Below are 16,077 nucleotides of genomic sequence, written 5' to 3' on the forward strand. Positions count from 1 at the left end.
GATTCATTATAGAGAGATCCAATCTGTGCCTACATTATCAGATCAAGGAGGTTTAGTCTTCAAAAATTTTATTGTTTTGATTCATCAAGGGATAACTTGAGGAAATTCGGCTTCTAGAACATACTTTATAAAATAACAATGCCAGAGAAGAATTTACCTTAGCCCTCACAATATTTTCATACAAGACTTTCGCATAAAATGCCATAGATAATAGCTCGCATAACTAAGAAGTCACCATAGGATAATGAACAAAAAAATTAATCCAAGAAAAGTATTTAAATAGAATAAAAGAATTACCATCATAGCAATTTTGGGTCACAAAACTTGCACACCACATAGTGAAGACCTCAAGTTCAGATCCTTATAGTCTTCGAATTAGTATAGGCTCCAAAATATTTTGAAGCTAGGATACATGCACAGGTATTAGATCACTCACCGAGAGAGCTACCAATCTCAGATACAGTCTTGGCTTCAACTGAATAGAGGTATTTCATAGTGCAATAATTCACATGGATATGCATAACCATAGTCTCGGAACTTTAATGCAACTATCCTTAAGATTGCATACCTTTCGCATGAGAGATACAAATCCTTGCAAGAACAAGAGGTATAAATCTTTTGGAAATCTAAGATACTATGCTTGACCTTCAACTATACTTCCCTTTCATAACACAGGGTGATCTGCGCTGGATAACTTGAATGCAAATTGTCAATGTAGACTTGATCACCATCAAAGAATTCAGATCATCATCAGAATTTTATCCCAAATTGACAATACAAAACTCAAATCTTAGATCACATCATAGGGTTGGGAATCATAGAATTCAGACTAGTCACTGTCTTTGGATTAATTCATTATGCCACAGGAAGAGTCTCAAATAGCAGTCAATAACACTAGAGCTCATATAGAGAACCACAGAGATTGCTTGTATAATGATTGCTATAGAGCATACAGATAAAAGATGCTCGATGAACTTGGACTAGATATGTCAAAGGTGCCACAGAGCTTCACAGAGATATAAACTTTTAGAACTTTACAAATCACTTATTGTTGAAATGCCACAGGAGCTTGCACAATAGGAGGCTCAGATCCTTTTCACAGAGATAAGTTACAACCTTCGAACCTCAAGCATTGACTTTTGTATTATTTGCACAGAGATTTCGTCCTTCTAGGGCATAATAGTGCTACAGAGGTAACTCACTATTTCTAGAAAAGTCAAATAACCTTCAGAATCTTGACCAAACCTTCGCTTTCCTACAAACTATTTCTTCGATCTTTCATATTGATACTTTTTTTCTCAAAGAATGTATCGACTTCCAAAATTCAGACTTCTCACATGATTATTGCCACAAAACTTGCCTATTTCCACCACAACCTTATTTGAGCTAGGCCTTCTCAGATCTATGTTGCAGGAAACGTTGCCCCCAGGTCTGTTTCAGCCAGGAAACGAAACGAAACGGAAACGCGGAAATGCGTACCATACGGACTGAAAATGAGTTTCCGGCCTGGGGAAACGTGGCCAGTATGACTGTCCGTTTTAGCCAGGAAATGAAACGGAAACATGGACTGTATGGCCTGAAAACGAGTTTCCGGCCTGGGGAAACGTGGCCAGTATGACTAGAAACAAGTTTCCAAGTCATACAACAGAGTTTCCACTTCATATTGGGATTTTATTTATTTCTTTATTTATTTTATTTTATTTTATTTTATTTTTTTTCTTCAGTTCTAATTTTTTATTGGGCAAATAAAATATCTTGTGGATGCTTCTAGATGCTTCTCTCAAGTTATAAAAAGACTCTCACCTCATTCCCTCATCACACAATTGAGCAAGTCGATTCTCTTGGAGACGGACGATTTTAGAAAAGGAGAAAAGAGGAACAGAGGAGTGGTATTTTGTCTTTATAGTTCTTGCAGCCTCAGTCTCTATTGTACTTGCAACCTCATATATATAATAAACGCTGATTTTGAGATTTGGATATATAATAAAGGTTGATTTTGGATATTCCGATATTGCTATTTTCATTATGTGATCATTCATGAGTAAATGTGATGTAAATTTAATCATAATGCTTAAAATTTAAATGTAATAAATTATAATGTATCATGTATGCTTTATGATTGCACATAACATTTCTTAAATGTCCTAAATTCTAATATATATATATAGCACGTTTCCCCGTTTCCAAAATTTGGGGGGGTCACGTTTCGTACCCATACCCGTTTCGGAAACTCATACCTGTTTCCCCATTCCGTGCAACTTAGTCTCAGATCATGCTTAGGGCTTTCCATAGTCTATAACTAGGTCCACCAAACTGCTTTGTTCTGGGCACAATGCACCTGAGATTTTTGGCCTACTTACATAGACCTTTGTAGCTCGGACACGGAAACTCGTACCCGTTTCCCCATTTCGTGCAACTTAGTCTCAGATCATGCTTAGGTCTTTCCATAGTCTATAACTAGGTCCACCAAACTGCTTTGTTCTGGGCACAATGCACCTCAGATTTTTAGCCTACTTACATAGACCTTTGTAGCTCAGACCCTTCATCAGTCTTTGCTTCTACCTCGCTCTACTTTAGGTGAACTCAGCCTAGACTCAACCTTCCTTTCCTAACATCGGATGAGACTTGACCTGCTTCCTTAGGTTTGTCACAATTTTCATTCATACGGAAAAGAGAACACATCTTTTCAGATCTTTAATACTGCTCTTTAATGCCCCCACCCCACCCCGACCGCTCTAATTCCATGTTGATTTGCTATGGCATAACAAGAACGATTTACTCACACAGATAACAACTTAAAAATTCATTATTAGCATTAGTTTTCCATATAAAATTTAACATCATTAAGCAGTTACACATAGACCATTAAGCAAAAGAGAGTAGTAGAGAAATAGCTAAGAAACCATGAGACAAGAGACACAAATTATGCCCAAGGCCAGGGCAAAACCCACAAGGGGAAAACCCATAAATTTTCCTCATCAGAGAGAGAGAGTCCATAGTTCATCAATACATCAAAGACAACATCAAGAGATAGCCAAACCAATACCCAAGAACAAGAAGAAATGCCAAACCCTCCTCAAATTTCAGCCCTCTTTTCTCCTTCTAAAATTTGCTGGAACAGATATAGACAAGACAAAATGCGATGTGTGTAAATGGTGGAGGAGGTCTCTCCTTTATATAGACTTCCATGTTGGGAATCACAATTGCCATTAGACCAAAACCCACAAGTGTTAGTCAATGATAGCATCACCAAAGATAAGGATCCACAAGAGGTGGTTAGTCCATGTCGTGAAACACACAGGGAACGTTGGTTTATCCAATGTCCAACTGCAACAATCTCCCCCCCAACGCGAGTTGGGTCTGTATCGAACTCGTGACCTACGCTCTAATACCACTTGTTGGTAATCACGATTGACGTTAGACCAAAACCCACAAGTGTTAGTCAACGATCGCAATGCCAGAGATAAGGATCCACGAGAGGCAGTTAGTCCATGTCGCAAAACACATGGGGAGCGTTGGTTTATCCAATGTCCAACATTCCAAGGCGATAAATGGGTGCCTCTTTGGGTCCCAACTGACCTAAACAAAAGGGAGGTTGACTTAAGCAATTTTGGCGGAAAAATATAAATAGAAATTTAAATTTTCATCCTTTATTTTTCTCCATCCTTTTTCTAGTGAAAATTTTGACCAAAGCTATCAATTTTCAACATAAAGTGCAGTGTTTCAAGTCTTTGAAGGAGAGAGGAGTATAATCAACTTTGGTGAAGGCATCCCAAGGTCAACGCTCCTCAAAAAGTGGCGAACGTCCTACATCAAAGAGCCCAATGGAATCATCAAGTGGGGCTGGACATTCTTTTAAAGTGTTGGAGAAGCATCATATAATCCCTCAAGGGATGGGATGACAATTATAATTGGGAGAAAAGTGTTGAATTTTGTAGCTATGGTTGGTCTTCATAATCAAGTTTTAACCCTCCAAATATTTAAGAAATGATAAATATACATGTGGATTCCAAGTCGGCCTCAAAAGAAGAAAATTTGAATTTTAAAATTATGAATTTTCCCTCCGAAATGTAAGGTCAGCTTCAAGTTGGCTCTAGTGAAGGGGCACACCAATTCGGCACATTCAACCACTATTTATTGGCATTCGTCCTTTCCATTTGGGCATTCAACTTCGGATCATCTGAGGTACAATTTGAATCACCTTCTGAGGTCAAGAAGGATGAATTCCGTAGCTAAACAAGGACGAAATATGAGGACAAGAAGGGATAATTCTATAGCTAAAGAAGGATGAAATTTGAGGACAAGGAGGATAAATTTTGTGGCAAAAGATGGACAAAATTTGAGGTTAAGAAGGACAAATTTTGAGGAAGAGAAGGATGAGTTTGAAACATGATCTGAAGCAGATTAGAAAGCCAAATTTCTGATTGATGAAGGCCTAGTTGGAGGGAAACCCTGGAAGGAAATCTTGTAATATTATTTATGAATGAAGGGCTAGACGAGTCCTTGGAATTTCCAGGTTATTCTATCAAACTCAAATTGTATCTCTTGTTGAATTGGACAAATTTCTCTAAGAAAAGGTTGTTAAGTTTTTCCCAGCATAAATTCTGGTCTCTTGTGTTTGGAGTGACCAATCTCTCCCAATAAAATTGATTGGTAACTAGCATGCTATCAAATCCTTCGAGAGATTTACTTGTACAAACACAACCCCAATCAATAATATACTTTCACATGTACATAAACAAATACAAACCTTCGGGGTCATTCTAGATAACTTGATGTTGCTTCTCAACTTTTCATAGTAGGACTATCAACCAAATCTCTGATAGAATATTCCTCAATCATATACTTTTCTTTCCTACTTCTCATGCAACAACATATCCTCCAAAATTCATTCTTCAATCAAAACCAAGCTATGCCCTCCTTCTTAACCAGGGAGCATCTCTTTATCCAGACTCCCTCTTAATCTTAGGGAGATCTCTTCTATTCAAGCTTCCTCAGGGAGATTAGCTTCTTCTTCTCGTCATCAGAGAATCTTTCATGTCTTCCAATCATTTCATCAGAGTTATCATCAGCCACACCATGCTTATCACATCAACGAACATCTTCACCATATTGAAGATTGTGTATCTGCACAACATAGATAGCAAGTACAACCAAGTCTATATAGGCATGAGGTTAGCCATATCAGAATCACGAAAGCATTTCAACTTTATACATATCAGATACCCAAACTTAATTACAAACAAGAGACATATACTCTTCAACATCTTGCTAGGGACTTTGTCATAAACCCTAGATTATTTCACAACAAATTTCATTCCATATAGGGTTTCAATGTTCCTTTCAAAGGTATGACATACCTTACTTCAACATATAGAAAACCCTAGAAACAATTCAAACAAATATAGATCTACAAAGCATCTAACAATTTTCAAAATTCATAAGTTAGACTTCTCTCTAGGGTTTCATATAAATCCTAGATTTCATACAAAAGAGTCAATCAAAACCAATCACAACTTAATCATTAACATGACTAGCTTCCACTAGGGTTAGTTGCAAACCCTAGATTTTCAATCAACCATCAATCCCAACCAAAACTCAGATTTCAAAAATCTTACACAAATCTCAAATTATCATATTGTCATCATACGTCATAGATTTTTACTTTGACTAAGGTTAAACTCCAAAACCCTAGAATTCTGCTTTCACAATCTCAACAATCATTAAATAAATAGATCTCAGATTGTTATATCACACATACTAGACAATGTAACTACTACTAGGATTTAGCTGCAAACTCTAGATTTCCACATATCATCATCCTAGAATCTTAGACAAGGACTTCCATTAAATCCTAAGACTTATGACCATCAATAACTTGGTCAACACACATATCTAGGAATTCATAGTCATACATAAGAATATCATATGTCCGACAACATTAATACATCTGACATAGACCAAGCTAGGGATTTGACCAAAACAACATATCTATATATACCTAGGGATTCAACATCATGCAAAGGCATTTCATATCATGTGATAGTCAAACCCACCTTCACAAATATCAGTAGACATATAACAAACTTGATTAGCCTAGGGTTTGATCAGACAAACACACACATACCGATGAAATCATTTCTAAGACATTGTATGGGTCTTGCTCACACATTCCACCAAACCCTAATAAGTTAGGGTTTCAATGTAGAAACATAGAAAACCTAACATTACCAGAACTTCAATGGTTCAGGATTTTAGACCTTATCATTCAACCCTAACAAGTTAGGTTTTCCTGATCATACCAAAATCCCAAACATGACATCATCAATAAAACTTCAAATAGCATTTCACAATATCCCTAAGCAGTTTAGGGTTTCAAACATTTACATTAGCATACCGTTTGGTTATTGTTTTCTAGAACCTGTCTAGGGTTCTACAAAATCAATTAAGAATATGAGTGCGGTAGGTAGATTTATCAAGAGAAGAATCACCCAAAACAAGAATCATTATGATTCAATATAGCTAGAACAATGTTAGTAATAGATCGTCAAATGAATAATCCTTTCAATCAATGTATTTAAAGCATACCTTTGTTTCTTGGCAAACCTTGTCTTGAGAGGTCCTCCTTCATACTTCTTGCAGATGTTTTCCTAATCAAGACAATAGAGGGAGAATGGTGATTAGTATTTAATATAATCAAAACTAAATGAATACATGAAACCAAAAAATGAAAGGAAATGAGATACTTATCTTTGGGAGTTGTTGGGGGCTCCCTCCAAAGCTTGAGGGATACCTACAAACTTATAAAAACAATAAAAATGTCTTTTCCAAAATATGTTAAAAACCTATAAATCCTAAAACATATAAGACAAGATATCTAATGCTATAGGCAAAGGACTTAGTAGTGTAAGTCCCTAATGTTAGATTCTTCGGGCTTGAATTTCTTTGAGTCTCCTTCTTCAACAAAGTTGGCTTGATCCCTTTCTCTCTTCTCGTTTCTTGGATTGTCGAGGTAGTCACTCCTCTAGTGACCTTTTTTATGACATTGATAGCATTCAACTTTAGACATGTCAACTTTCTTCCTTGGTTGTTTCAACTTCTTTCCTTTATGTTGAGCAATTTAGGCATTTGACACTCCTTCAGGATTGGCATCTAATGCGATCCTTAATTCTTCCTGACTAGCATTCCATAGTTCTTCAAAGGTGGGAGCTACCTTCCAACTATTAAGTCCTGCAACAAATGCACCCCAAGTAGGTGGCAATCCTAATAGAGCAACAATCACGAGTTCGTTGTCTGGAACAATTTCATCGATGGCCAAGAGATCATCCCTGATTCCTGTTATCTTCACAAAGAAGGATGCCACAGTGTCTTCTTTAGTCATCTTTGTGGTCCTTAGCTCATTCTTCAAACTTGCCACTTGACCAATGTTCTTAATAGTAAATAACTTTGACAAGGCTTCATACATTTCCTGAGCATGATCGATGTTAGCTATGAATGATACAAGGTTGTCCTTTATCCCTTCCACCATCAAAGTCATGGCCACCAGTTCTAATTCCTGTATTTCACTTTGTCAGCATCACTAGAATCCTCTATAGGCTTCTTTACTTTTCCTTTGACCAAGTACAATACCTTATTCTTTTCAAGGATTAGGTCAATCCTCTTCTTCCAGGACCTGTAGTTAGAGGCCCCTTCAAATTTGTTCTCTCCCTTGATTGTGTTAGACATCTTCCTTGAATATAGTAGACTCCTTCCCTGAGATAGTCCTTTTGAATGGTTCCTTGATCAAGTGCTTGAGACTGCCTTTTTCTTCCTTCTTCACCAAAGCTCTGATACCATGTTAGAAAATCAGAAAGGCAGAAAGATTTTCTTATTCTTGATAATTACTTGTGATGTTTCTTATTATTACGATTATTTATATCTTCTTTCCTTTAGTTCATCAAGCAATTACCAAAGCAGCAACACATAAAACAATAGACACCAGATGTAGGCACTATGCCAGGGAAAAACCCCCCTCGAGGGGAAAACCTAGTCAAGAAATTCTTCCTTTCAATAGTATTCTTTGAGACTCTTCACCCTAGACCAAGACAAGACCTTCCCTCCACACCAAGTCAGCCTCCCAGAATTTCGACCCCTTTCCAGCAACTTTGACTAGGCAACAGCTTCCGGCAACAGAGAAACTTGGAAGACTTCAATCTCCCAATCCAAGACATGAAACAGAGAGAGAAAGGCACCAAAATTTCGATTTTTCCTTTCTCCTTAGACTTGCCCAAACTCACATTCACTTCGGCTTCCTGGCAACGGACTTCACACTTTTCCCCAGCTACAAGAGATATCGAACTTCTTGTGAGTGAGCGATGCTCCAAATAACTTCGACTAGCTTGCATTTATAGGCTCCATGTGAGGTCGAATAAGGTCCTTAGGCCGACTTGATTTTCTTCTAGGTTGACATGGTGTGGAGGATACATAAATCATATTCAACTCAATACTTAACCTTTTTACATGATTCAAAAACCCAAGAAGGGTTTCTTTAAAAGTACAATGACTCTATTGGCTCAGAATAAATCCTAGAAGTCCTCAATGGGAACTTTGACCTAAAACAAGGTGAACCAAGCATGAAACCCATGTTTTAATAAGTCACAATAATAATAATAATAATAATTCATTTCTTTATTCTTTTGACAAGTACATTACATGATGACTCAAATACATTAAATGAAGACCGAACCTAGTTACATTTTCCAACAATGCTTATAATGAGGTTACCAAGAGCTACATCCATCTATAGGTGACAACCATAGACTTCTAGCTAGGATGCATCATTTCTAGCTAGTTTCCTTGTAGAGCAAATTTCTAGCTAGGACGCAGCATTTTGCAGCAACAAAATCAGCATTGAAAAGGAAAGGTGAAATAGCACAAAAAAGTCATGGATAGAATAAGCAATCAGGAAGCCTTAGAATTGTCTTCTAGCTTGGAAGATGAATTTGCATGCTTGTCAGGTTCAACATCATCTGGTATATGGTATATTGATAGTGGAGCTTCATCTCATATGACGGGAGTTAGAGAATATTTCTCTAGCTATCAGGAGGAGCAGATGGACTTCTAGATCACTATGGGGAACATAACTAAATGTACTCCGGTAGGGAGAGGCACCATAGAGTTTCAAACTGAAACAAGAACCAATACCAGTGCTACTAATGTACTACATGTGCCAAGATTGGGTATGAACCTAATTTTAGTGTCCCAGTTGCAGGACAAGGGGTACGGTGTACACTTTGTGGGGAAGAAGGTGAGACGGATTGGAGCTAGAGGCAACAGGTTATACAGGTTACAGATTGATTCTCCAATGACACTGATAGCCAAGGACAATAGCAACAGGAAGGAGATGAACGAACTATGGCACAGGAGGATGGGGCATTTATGCCATGGAGCACTTAGGATGCTTAGAGAAATTGTGACGGGTGTTCCAATTCTTAGTACTGAGCACGACGACGTTTGTAGAGGCTATGTACTTGGGAAGTACGCTAAGGGGTACGGTGTACACTTTGTGGGGAAGAAGGTGAGACGGATTGGAGCTAGAGGCAACAGGGTATACAGGTTACAGATTTATTCTCCAATGACACTGATAGCCAAGGACAATAGCAACGGGAAGGAGATGAACAAACTATGGCACAGGAGGATGGGGCATTTATGCCATGGAGCACTTAGGATGCTTAGAGAAACTGTGACGGGTGTTCCAATTCTCAATACTGAGCACGACGACGTTTGTAGAGGCTGCGTACTTGGGAAGTACGCTAAGGCAACATTTCCCAAAAGTGATAGCAGAGCAAAAGGTGTGTTGGGATTGATACACTCAGATATTTGCGGCCCTATGTCCACCAAAGCTCTTAGTGGAAGTGAATATTTTGTCACTTTTATTGATGACCATTCCAGGAAGACCTGGATCTATTTTCTAAAGACCAAAGATGAGGTCTTTGATCAGTTCAGAGAGTTCAAGGCACTCGTAGAGAACACGACAGGGAAAAAGATCCAGGTGTTGCGTTCAGATAACGGTGGAGAATACACTGATAAAGACTTCACAAGTTTTTGTGCGCAGGAGGGCATCAAAAGAGAATGGACAACTCCATACAACCCTCAGTATAACAGACTAGCGGAGCAAAAGAAGAGAACAGTAGTTGGGGCTGTGAAGGCTATGTTATATGACCGTGATTTGCCTAGATTTCTATGGGCTGAGACATGTAACACAACAGTGTACATTCAAAACACCTCATAGAGCATTGGGGAAGAAAACGCCAAAAGGAGTCTTCACAAGGAAGAAGCCTGAAATAAGTCATTTGAGGATCTTTGGGAGTGTGGCTTATTGTCACATCCTAAATGAAAAATGGAGTAAGTTAGATCAAACTGCAGAGAAGGGGTTCCTCGTAGGATATAGCGAAACCTCAAAGGCATACAGGATCTACATTCCTAGTAGTAGGAAGATTGTAGTAAGGCAAGATGCAAAGTTCATGGAAGACAGAGCTTTCAGAAAATCTCGAGAGATGCCTGCAGGAGATCAGTCAGTAGAAATTTCGTTAGTCCAGCAGCAAGGACAGCAAGTTGGACAAGCAAGAGGACAGTCGCAGGGATCAAGTACAGTGACTAGTACCAACATCTCCTCAGGAGTAGGAGATCCAGGAAGTTCTCAGCAGATGGAGCAGCATGAACAGGAGGAGGAATTGATTGAACCTCCCACCACCAGTGGTAGAGCCAGTAGGGAAGTGCGCCAGACCTTGAGAGACGTAGAGGAGTTTGTTAGAGCTCCCAGGACAAACAAAAGACAACACAGGAAGCTTGATAGATATCAAGCATTGGTAGCAATGGTTGTAGAACCTTCCAGTTTTCAGGAAGCCGCACAACATCAGGTGTGGGTGGATGCCATGGTAGAAGAATATAGCTCTATCATGATGAATGATGTTTGGGAGATAGTGCCTTGTCCATAAGACAGATCAGTTGTAGGTTCCAGATGGATCTACAATATCAAGTACGCTGCAAATGGCAGTGTGGAGAAGTACAAGGCTAGATTCATGTCAAAGGGGTATGCACAGAAGGAAGGAATAGACTATGAGGAGACCTTCGCCCCAGTTGCCAGATATACCTCTATCAGATCCATCATATCCCTAGCAGCACAAATGGGATGGGAAATTCACCAGATGGACGTCAAGACAACATTCTTGAACAAGGTGATAGAAGAAGAGGTATACATAGAGCAGCTTGAAGGCTTCAAAACTCATGAGAAACGCACTCATGTATGCAGATTGAAGAAAGCCCTATATGGGCTCAAGCAGGCACCAAGGGCATGGTATGGTCGGATTGACAGTTACTTGTAGCAGTTGGGATTCATCAAGAGTGATGCAAATCCCAATCTCTACAATCTGATGGTGGATAATGAGACTCTCATTCTGGTTTTATATGTAGATGATCTGTTTTTTACAAGATCACCGAGGCTCATAAAGGAATGCAAAAAGGAACCTTGCAGCAGAATTTGACATGAAGGATATGGGGTTGATGCACTTTTTTCTAGGATTGGAAGTATGGCAGAAGAATGGAGAAATCTTCCTTGGGCAAGGGAGATATGCTATAGAAATTTTGAAGAGATTCAAAATGCAAGATTGCAGATCCATGGTAACACCAATGATTACCAACTGGAAGAAGATAGATGCATCAGGGGACAACGAAGTCAACCCCACCTTGTACAGACAGCTAATTGGGTCACTCATGTATCTGGTCAACACTAGGCCAAACATTTCCTTTGTTGCCAATACCCTTAGCCAGTTCATGGTGGAACCGACGAGGGTACATTGAGCAGCAGCTAGGCACATTCTCAGGTATGTGCGTGGAACAGTCGAGCTAGGGTTGAAATATACTCGAGAAGATGACAACAGATTGAGCGAATTCACAAGACATAGATTGGGCAAGTAGTTTAGTGGACAGGAAAAGTACCTCCGGGTACTGCTTCAACGTTGGAACAGGGATGGTCTCTTGGTGCAACAGGAAGCAAAAGTCAGTTGCACTGAGCTCAGCAGAAGTAGAACATATGGCGGCCAACATAGCTACGTGTGAAGCCATATGGCTTAGGAAATTGCTAGTGAGTTCAATGTTGCACAAAGCGCCCCCCCCCCTGGCGATTGCAAGCCCCGAAGCACATCCCGTATGGGAGCGCCTAGGAAGCTTGGCCCGAAGCGGTGCTTTCGAATTCGGAAGCGCCGCTTCCTGGAAATTTGGAAGCGCGGTACGGAAGCACCGCTTCTAGGCCTCCGAAGCGCGCTTCATATGACGCTTCGAGCCTCAGAAGCGTGGCGCTTCGGAGGAGGAAGCGTACGTTTCCGTACGCTTCGGAAAGGAGGCCGCGCGCAAGGCAAAAAAACAATTTTTTTTTTTAATTTATGTTAACTTAGCATAAAGGGGGTGGGTCAGGGTGAGGTTAGAGTGAGATTAAGGTGAGGAATGAAAAGAATAAAGCCCCCATTCATTCCTCATTTTCTCACTTTGAGTTTATGAGAGTTGGAGAAGAGAGGAGAGGAGAGGAGAAGAGAAGAGAGGAAAGGAGAGGAGAAGATAGGAGAGCTTGGAGGAGTGAAGGAGGAGGAGCTAGGAGAAGGAGGAGGAGCATGGAGCAAGAGCTTGGAGGACTTCATCTACAAGAGTTAAAGAGGTAAGTTCAAACCCAAATAACCCTTATTTTTTTGACAATTTTTTTGTATTTTTCTCCTCCCTCTCCTACTCTTTCCCACTGTTTCTACTTGCTCCTTTACGTACAGGTTGTCCACCACCTATATCCATATTCCAAGATGGTGTTCTTTTGGCTTCTATGTATCATTCCACTCTTGGTTTTAATGATGGCAAAGGGGAATAGGAATAGAAGGGAAGAAACACAAGAGGACAGTGGTCCCAATATGAGTGACCCAATGTATGATGAGGAGGAAAGGTTTGAAGAGGAAGGGGATGAACCTGAAGAGGACACTGAAACACAAGATGGGAAAGCTACATCAATACCCTTGTGGAACTATGTGACCAAACTTCATGGGGGAAAGGGTGGTGGATCTTACAAATTTGTGTGCCCTCATGGTTGTCATGAAGAAAAACCATATTGTGGTTCATATACCCGTTTGAGGAGGCATCTTTGTGGGGTGCTAGACAGTGATGAAAAAAAGGGTCCTGTGGGGGTACAAATTTGCCCAAACATTTCAACTGAAGAAAGAAGAAAATACATCCAAATAGAGATGGCTGCACAACAAAAAAACAAGAAACAAAGAACTCATTCTGAATCAAGTGCAACCTCTAAACTTGGTAGCTGCTCATCTCCTCATGGTACTTCTGCAAGCTCTGGAGGTAGAAGAACAATAGGGGATTTCCTTAATGTTGCGGGGAGGGATGATGTGGATGGAAAGATAGTCCGTTTTCTTTGTGCTTGCAGTGTACCATACAATGTGCTTTGCTCTCCCTATTGGGATGAAATGGTAAAGGCCATCAATGAAGCCCCAAAAGGATACAAGGCCCCCAACTATGAGAAAGCTAGAACAGTGTTATTAGAAAGAGAAAAAGCTAAGGTTCAAAGAGCTTTGACACGTCTTACAAATGAGTGGGTAGATTCTGGGGTATCCATTGTATCAGATGGGTGGACAAATATTAGAAACCAACATTTGATAAATGTTCTTGGTGTTTCTTCTAGTGGTGTAGTATTTATTACATGTCATGACTCCTCCTCCATCACTGCATCTGCACAAAACATTGCAAATCTCCTATTGAAATCAATCAAAGATGTTGGTCCGAATAATGTGGTTCAAGTGATCACAGATAATGCAGCAAATTGTAAGGCAACAGGAAAAATTATTGAGCGGACTCATCCACACATCTTTTGGTCTGGGTGCCTGGTTCACACATTGAACCTTTTGAAGCATGATATTGTGAAGCACAAAGAATGTGGGTGGATTACTGAGCTTTACAGGAGAGGGAAGCAACTCATTAAATTCATCACAGGGCATACAAGGGTAAACTACTTCTATGGCACTTACTCCAAGTTACAGTTGCTTAAAATTGCGAAGACAAGATTTGCTAGTTATTACCTCACCTTTAGGCGGCTAGTGAAGGTGAGACAAGCTTTAACTAATCTGGTGTGTGCTGAAACATGGGATGAAATTAACACTGACATAGATGGTGCTAATGCAGTCAAGGACACTGTTCTTGACAGTTACTTTTGGTCACAGGTTAAATATGTTTTGCAATTCACCAAACCAATTTATTACATGATCAAGTTTGCAGATTCAGATCGACCAGTAATTGGGGAGGTGTATGAGCAAATGGATAGCATGTTGGGGCAGATTAACGACATTGATCACAGATGTTGGTCCGAATAATGTGGTTCAAGTGATCACAGATAATGCAGCAAATTGTAAGGCAGCAGGAAAAATTATTGAGCGTACTCATCCACACATCTTTTGGTCTGGGTGCCTGGTTAACACATTGAACCTTTTGATGCATGATATTGTGAAGCACAAAGAATGTGCGTGGATTACTGAGCTTTACAGGAGAGGGAAGCAGCTCATTAAATCAATCAAAAATGTTGGTCCGAATAATGTGGTTCAAGTGATCACAGATAATGCAGCAAATTGTAAGGCAGCAGGAAAAATTATTGAGCGTACTCATCCACACATCTTTTGGTCTGGGTGCCTGGTTCACACATTGAACCTTTTGATGCATGATATTGTGAAGCACAAAGAATGTGGGTGGATTACTGAGCTTTACAAGAGAGGGAAGCAGCTCATTAAATTCATCACAGGGCATACAAGGGTAAACTACTTCCATGGCACTTACTCCAAGTTGCAGTTGCTTAAAATTGCGAAGACAAGATTTGCTAGTTATTACCTCACCTTTAGGCGGCTAGTGAAGGTGAGACAAGCTTTAACTAATCTGGTGTGTGTTGAAACATGGGATGAAATTAACACTGACATAGATGGTGCTAATGCAGTCAATGATCCGGATTTAAACAGGAACGCAACAAATTACAGAGATAACCATATACACAAAGATATAGCGGAAATAATACTTCATTTCATTAATGGAAAATACTGAAATATGCTTACAACCAGAAATGGAAATAAACCAGCTAGGGCGATGGTAGCTTATCTCTGAGAAGAGATGTGATGGCTACATGCCTCTGAACTGTATTACAATGAGGCTCGAAGGCCTATTTATTGTTGAGAAACAATGGAAAACCCTTAACATTCCAAAACCTAACCCTAGGAGATGAAACGCCAAACTGTGGGCCCCGTTTGGGGTAAATTGGTACATCAACTTCCCGGGGTCGTAACTTTGGCATATTATCTCCGTTTGACGCATACAATAGCTCGTTAGAAAGATCTATCCGAGCACTACCATTGTTGGAATGGGCAATATGTCCATCCCATGGACCCATGTTGCCCCCGGATTCCCCAAAAAACGTCGTTTAGGGCCTCAAAACGGCTCCGGAAGTTCAGGACTCGAAAAACTGCTAAAAATAGTAAGTTGTGCTACAATTAAGGAAATTGAAAATGTTGAGAAAGACAATGGTGGGGGTCCAGGTGGACTTGGCAGGTGGCCACCAATATCCACCTGGATCATTCCTCCCCCCTTAGGAAGCAATGGTCCCCATTGCGTTGAGCTCCTCCATGAGATGAGGAAACTTTTGCTGAACTTGTTCCCTGGTGAGCCACTTGCCCTGCTGAAGGAGTTGGCCTGCTTTGACAACTCGATACAGTTGCATATTCTGTTGGCGAGTGTTCTTGATCTGTGTGTCCATGATCCGATCAATTGCAGCTTGTTCCATGCAATCTGGATTTAATTATGTGGGTTTGAGCTGTTCTGCAATGTCGGATGTGTTTAGCAATGGTGGAAAGTATGGCCGAAGGTGGTCCACATTGAACACTGGGTGCAGGCCAAGGAATGGGGGAATGTTGAGCTCAAATGCATTGTCTCCCATAGCCTTAGTAATGGTGTAAGGACCATATCGGAGTGGTCTCAATTTCCGATAGGCTCCAGTAAGGCGTTCCTTTTGCAAATGCAACC

General features: G+C 40.1%; 1 protein-coding gene across 4 annotated transcripts in view; it reads right to left on the reverse strand.

The window, feature by feature from the left end:
* The window catches only part of LOC149227762 (TLD-domain containing nucleolar protein), a 167,959-nt gene that overhangs the window by 4,829 nt on the left and 147,053 nt on the right, over positions 1–16,077 (reverse strand). For 2 of the 4 annotated variants that reach the window (XM_089377918.1, XM_089377916.1), the window contains one exon: positions 6,589–6,650. The exons of the other annotated variants lie outside the window; for them this stretch is intronic. In XM_089377918.1, the coding sequence (XP_089234044.1) occupies positions 6,589–6,650 (62 nt within the window). The remainder of the gene's footprint in view (positions 1–6,588; positions 6,651–16,077) is intronic. 4 annotated transcript variants of the gene reach the window in all.

Source organism: Pinus tabuliformis, chromosome J, assembly GCF_031772625.1.
Source record: "Pinus tabuliformis cultivar Carrire ecotype Pingquan chromosome J, CPIR1, whole genome shotgun sequence".
NCBI lineage: Eukaryota > Viridiplantae > Streptophyta > Pinopsida > Pinales > Pinaceae > Pinus > Pinus tabuliformis.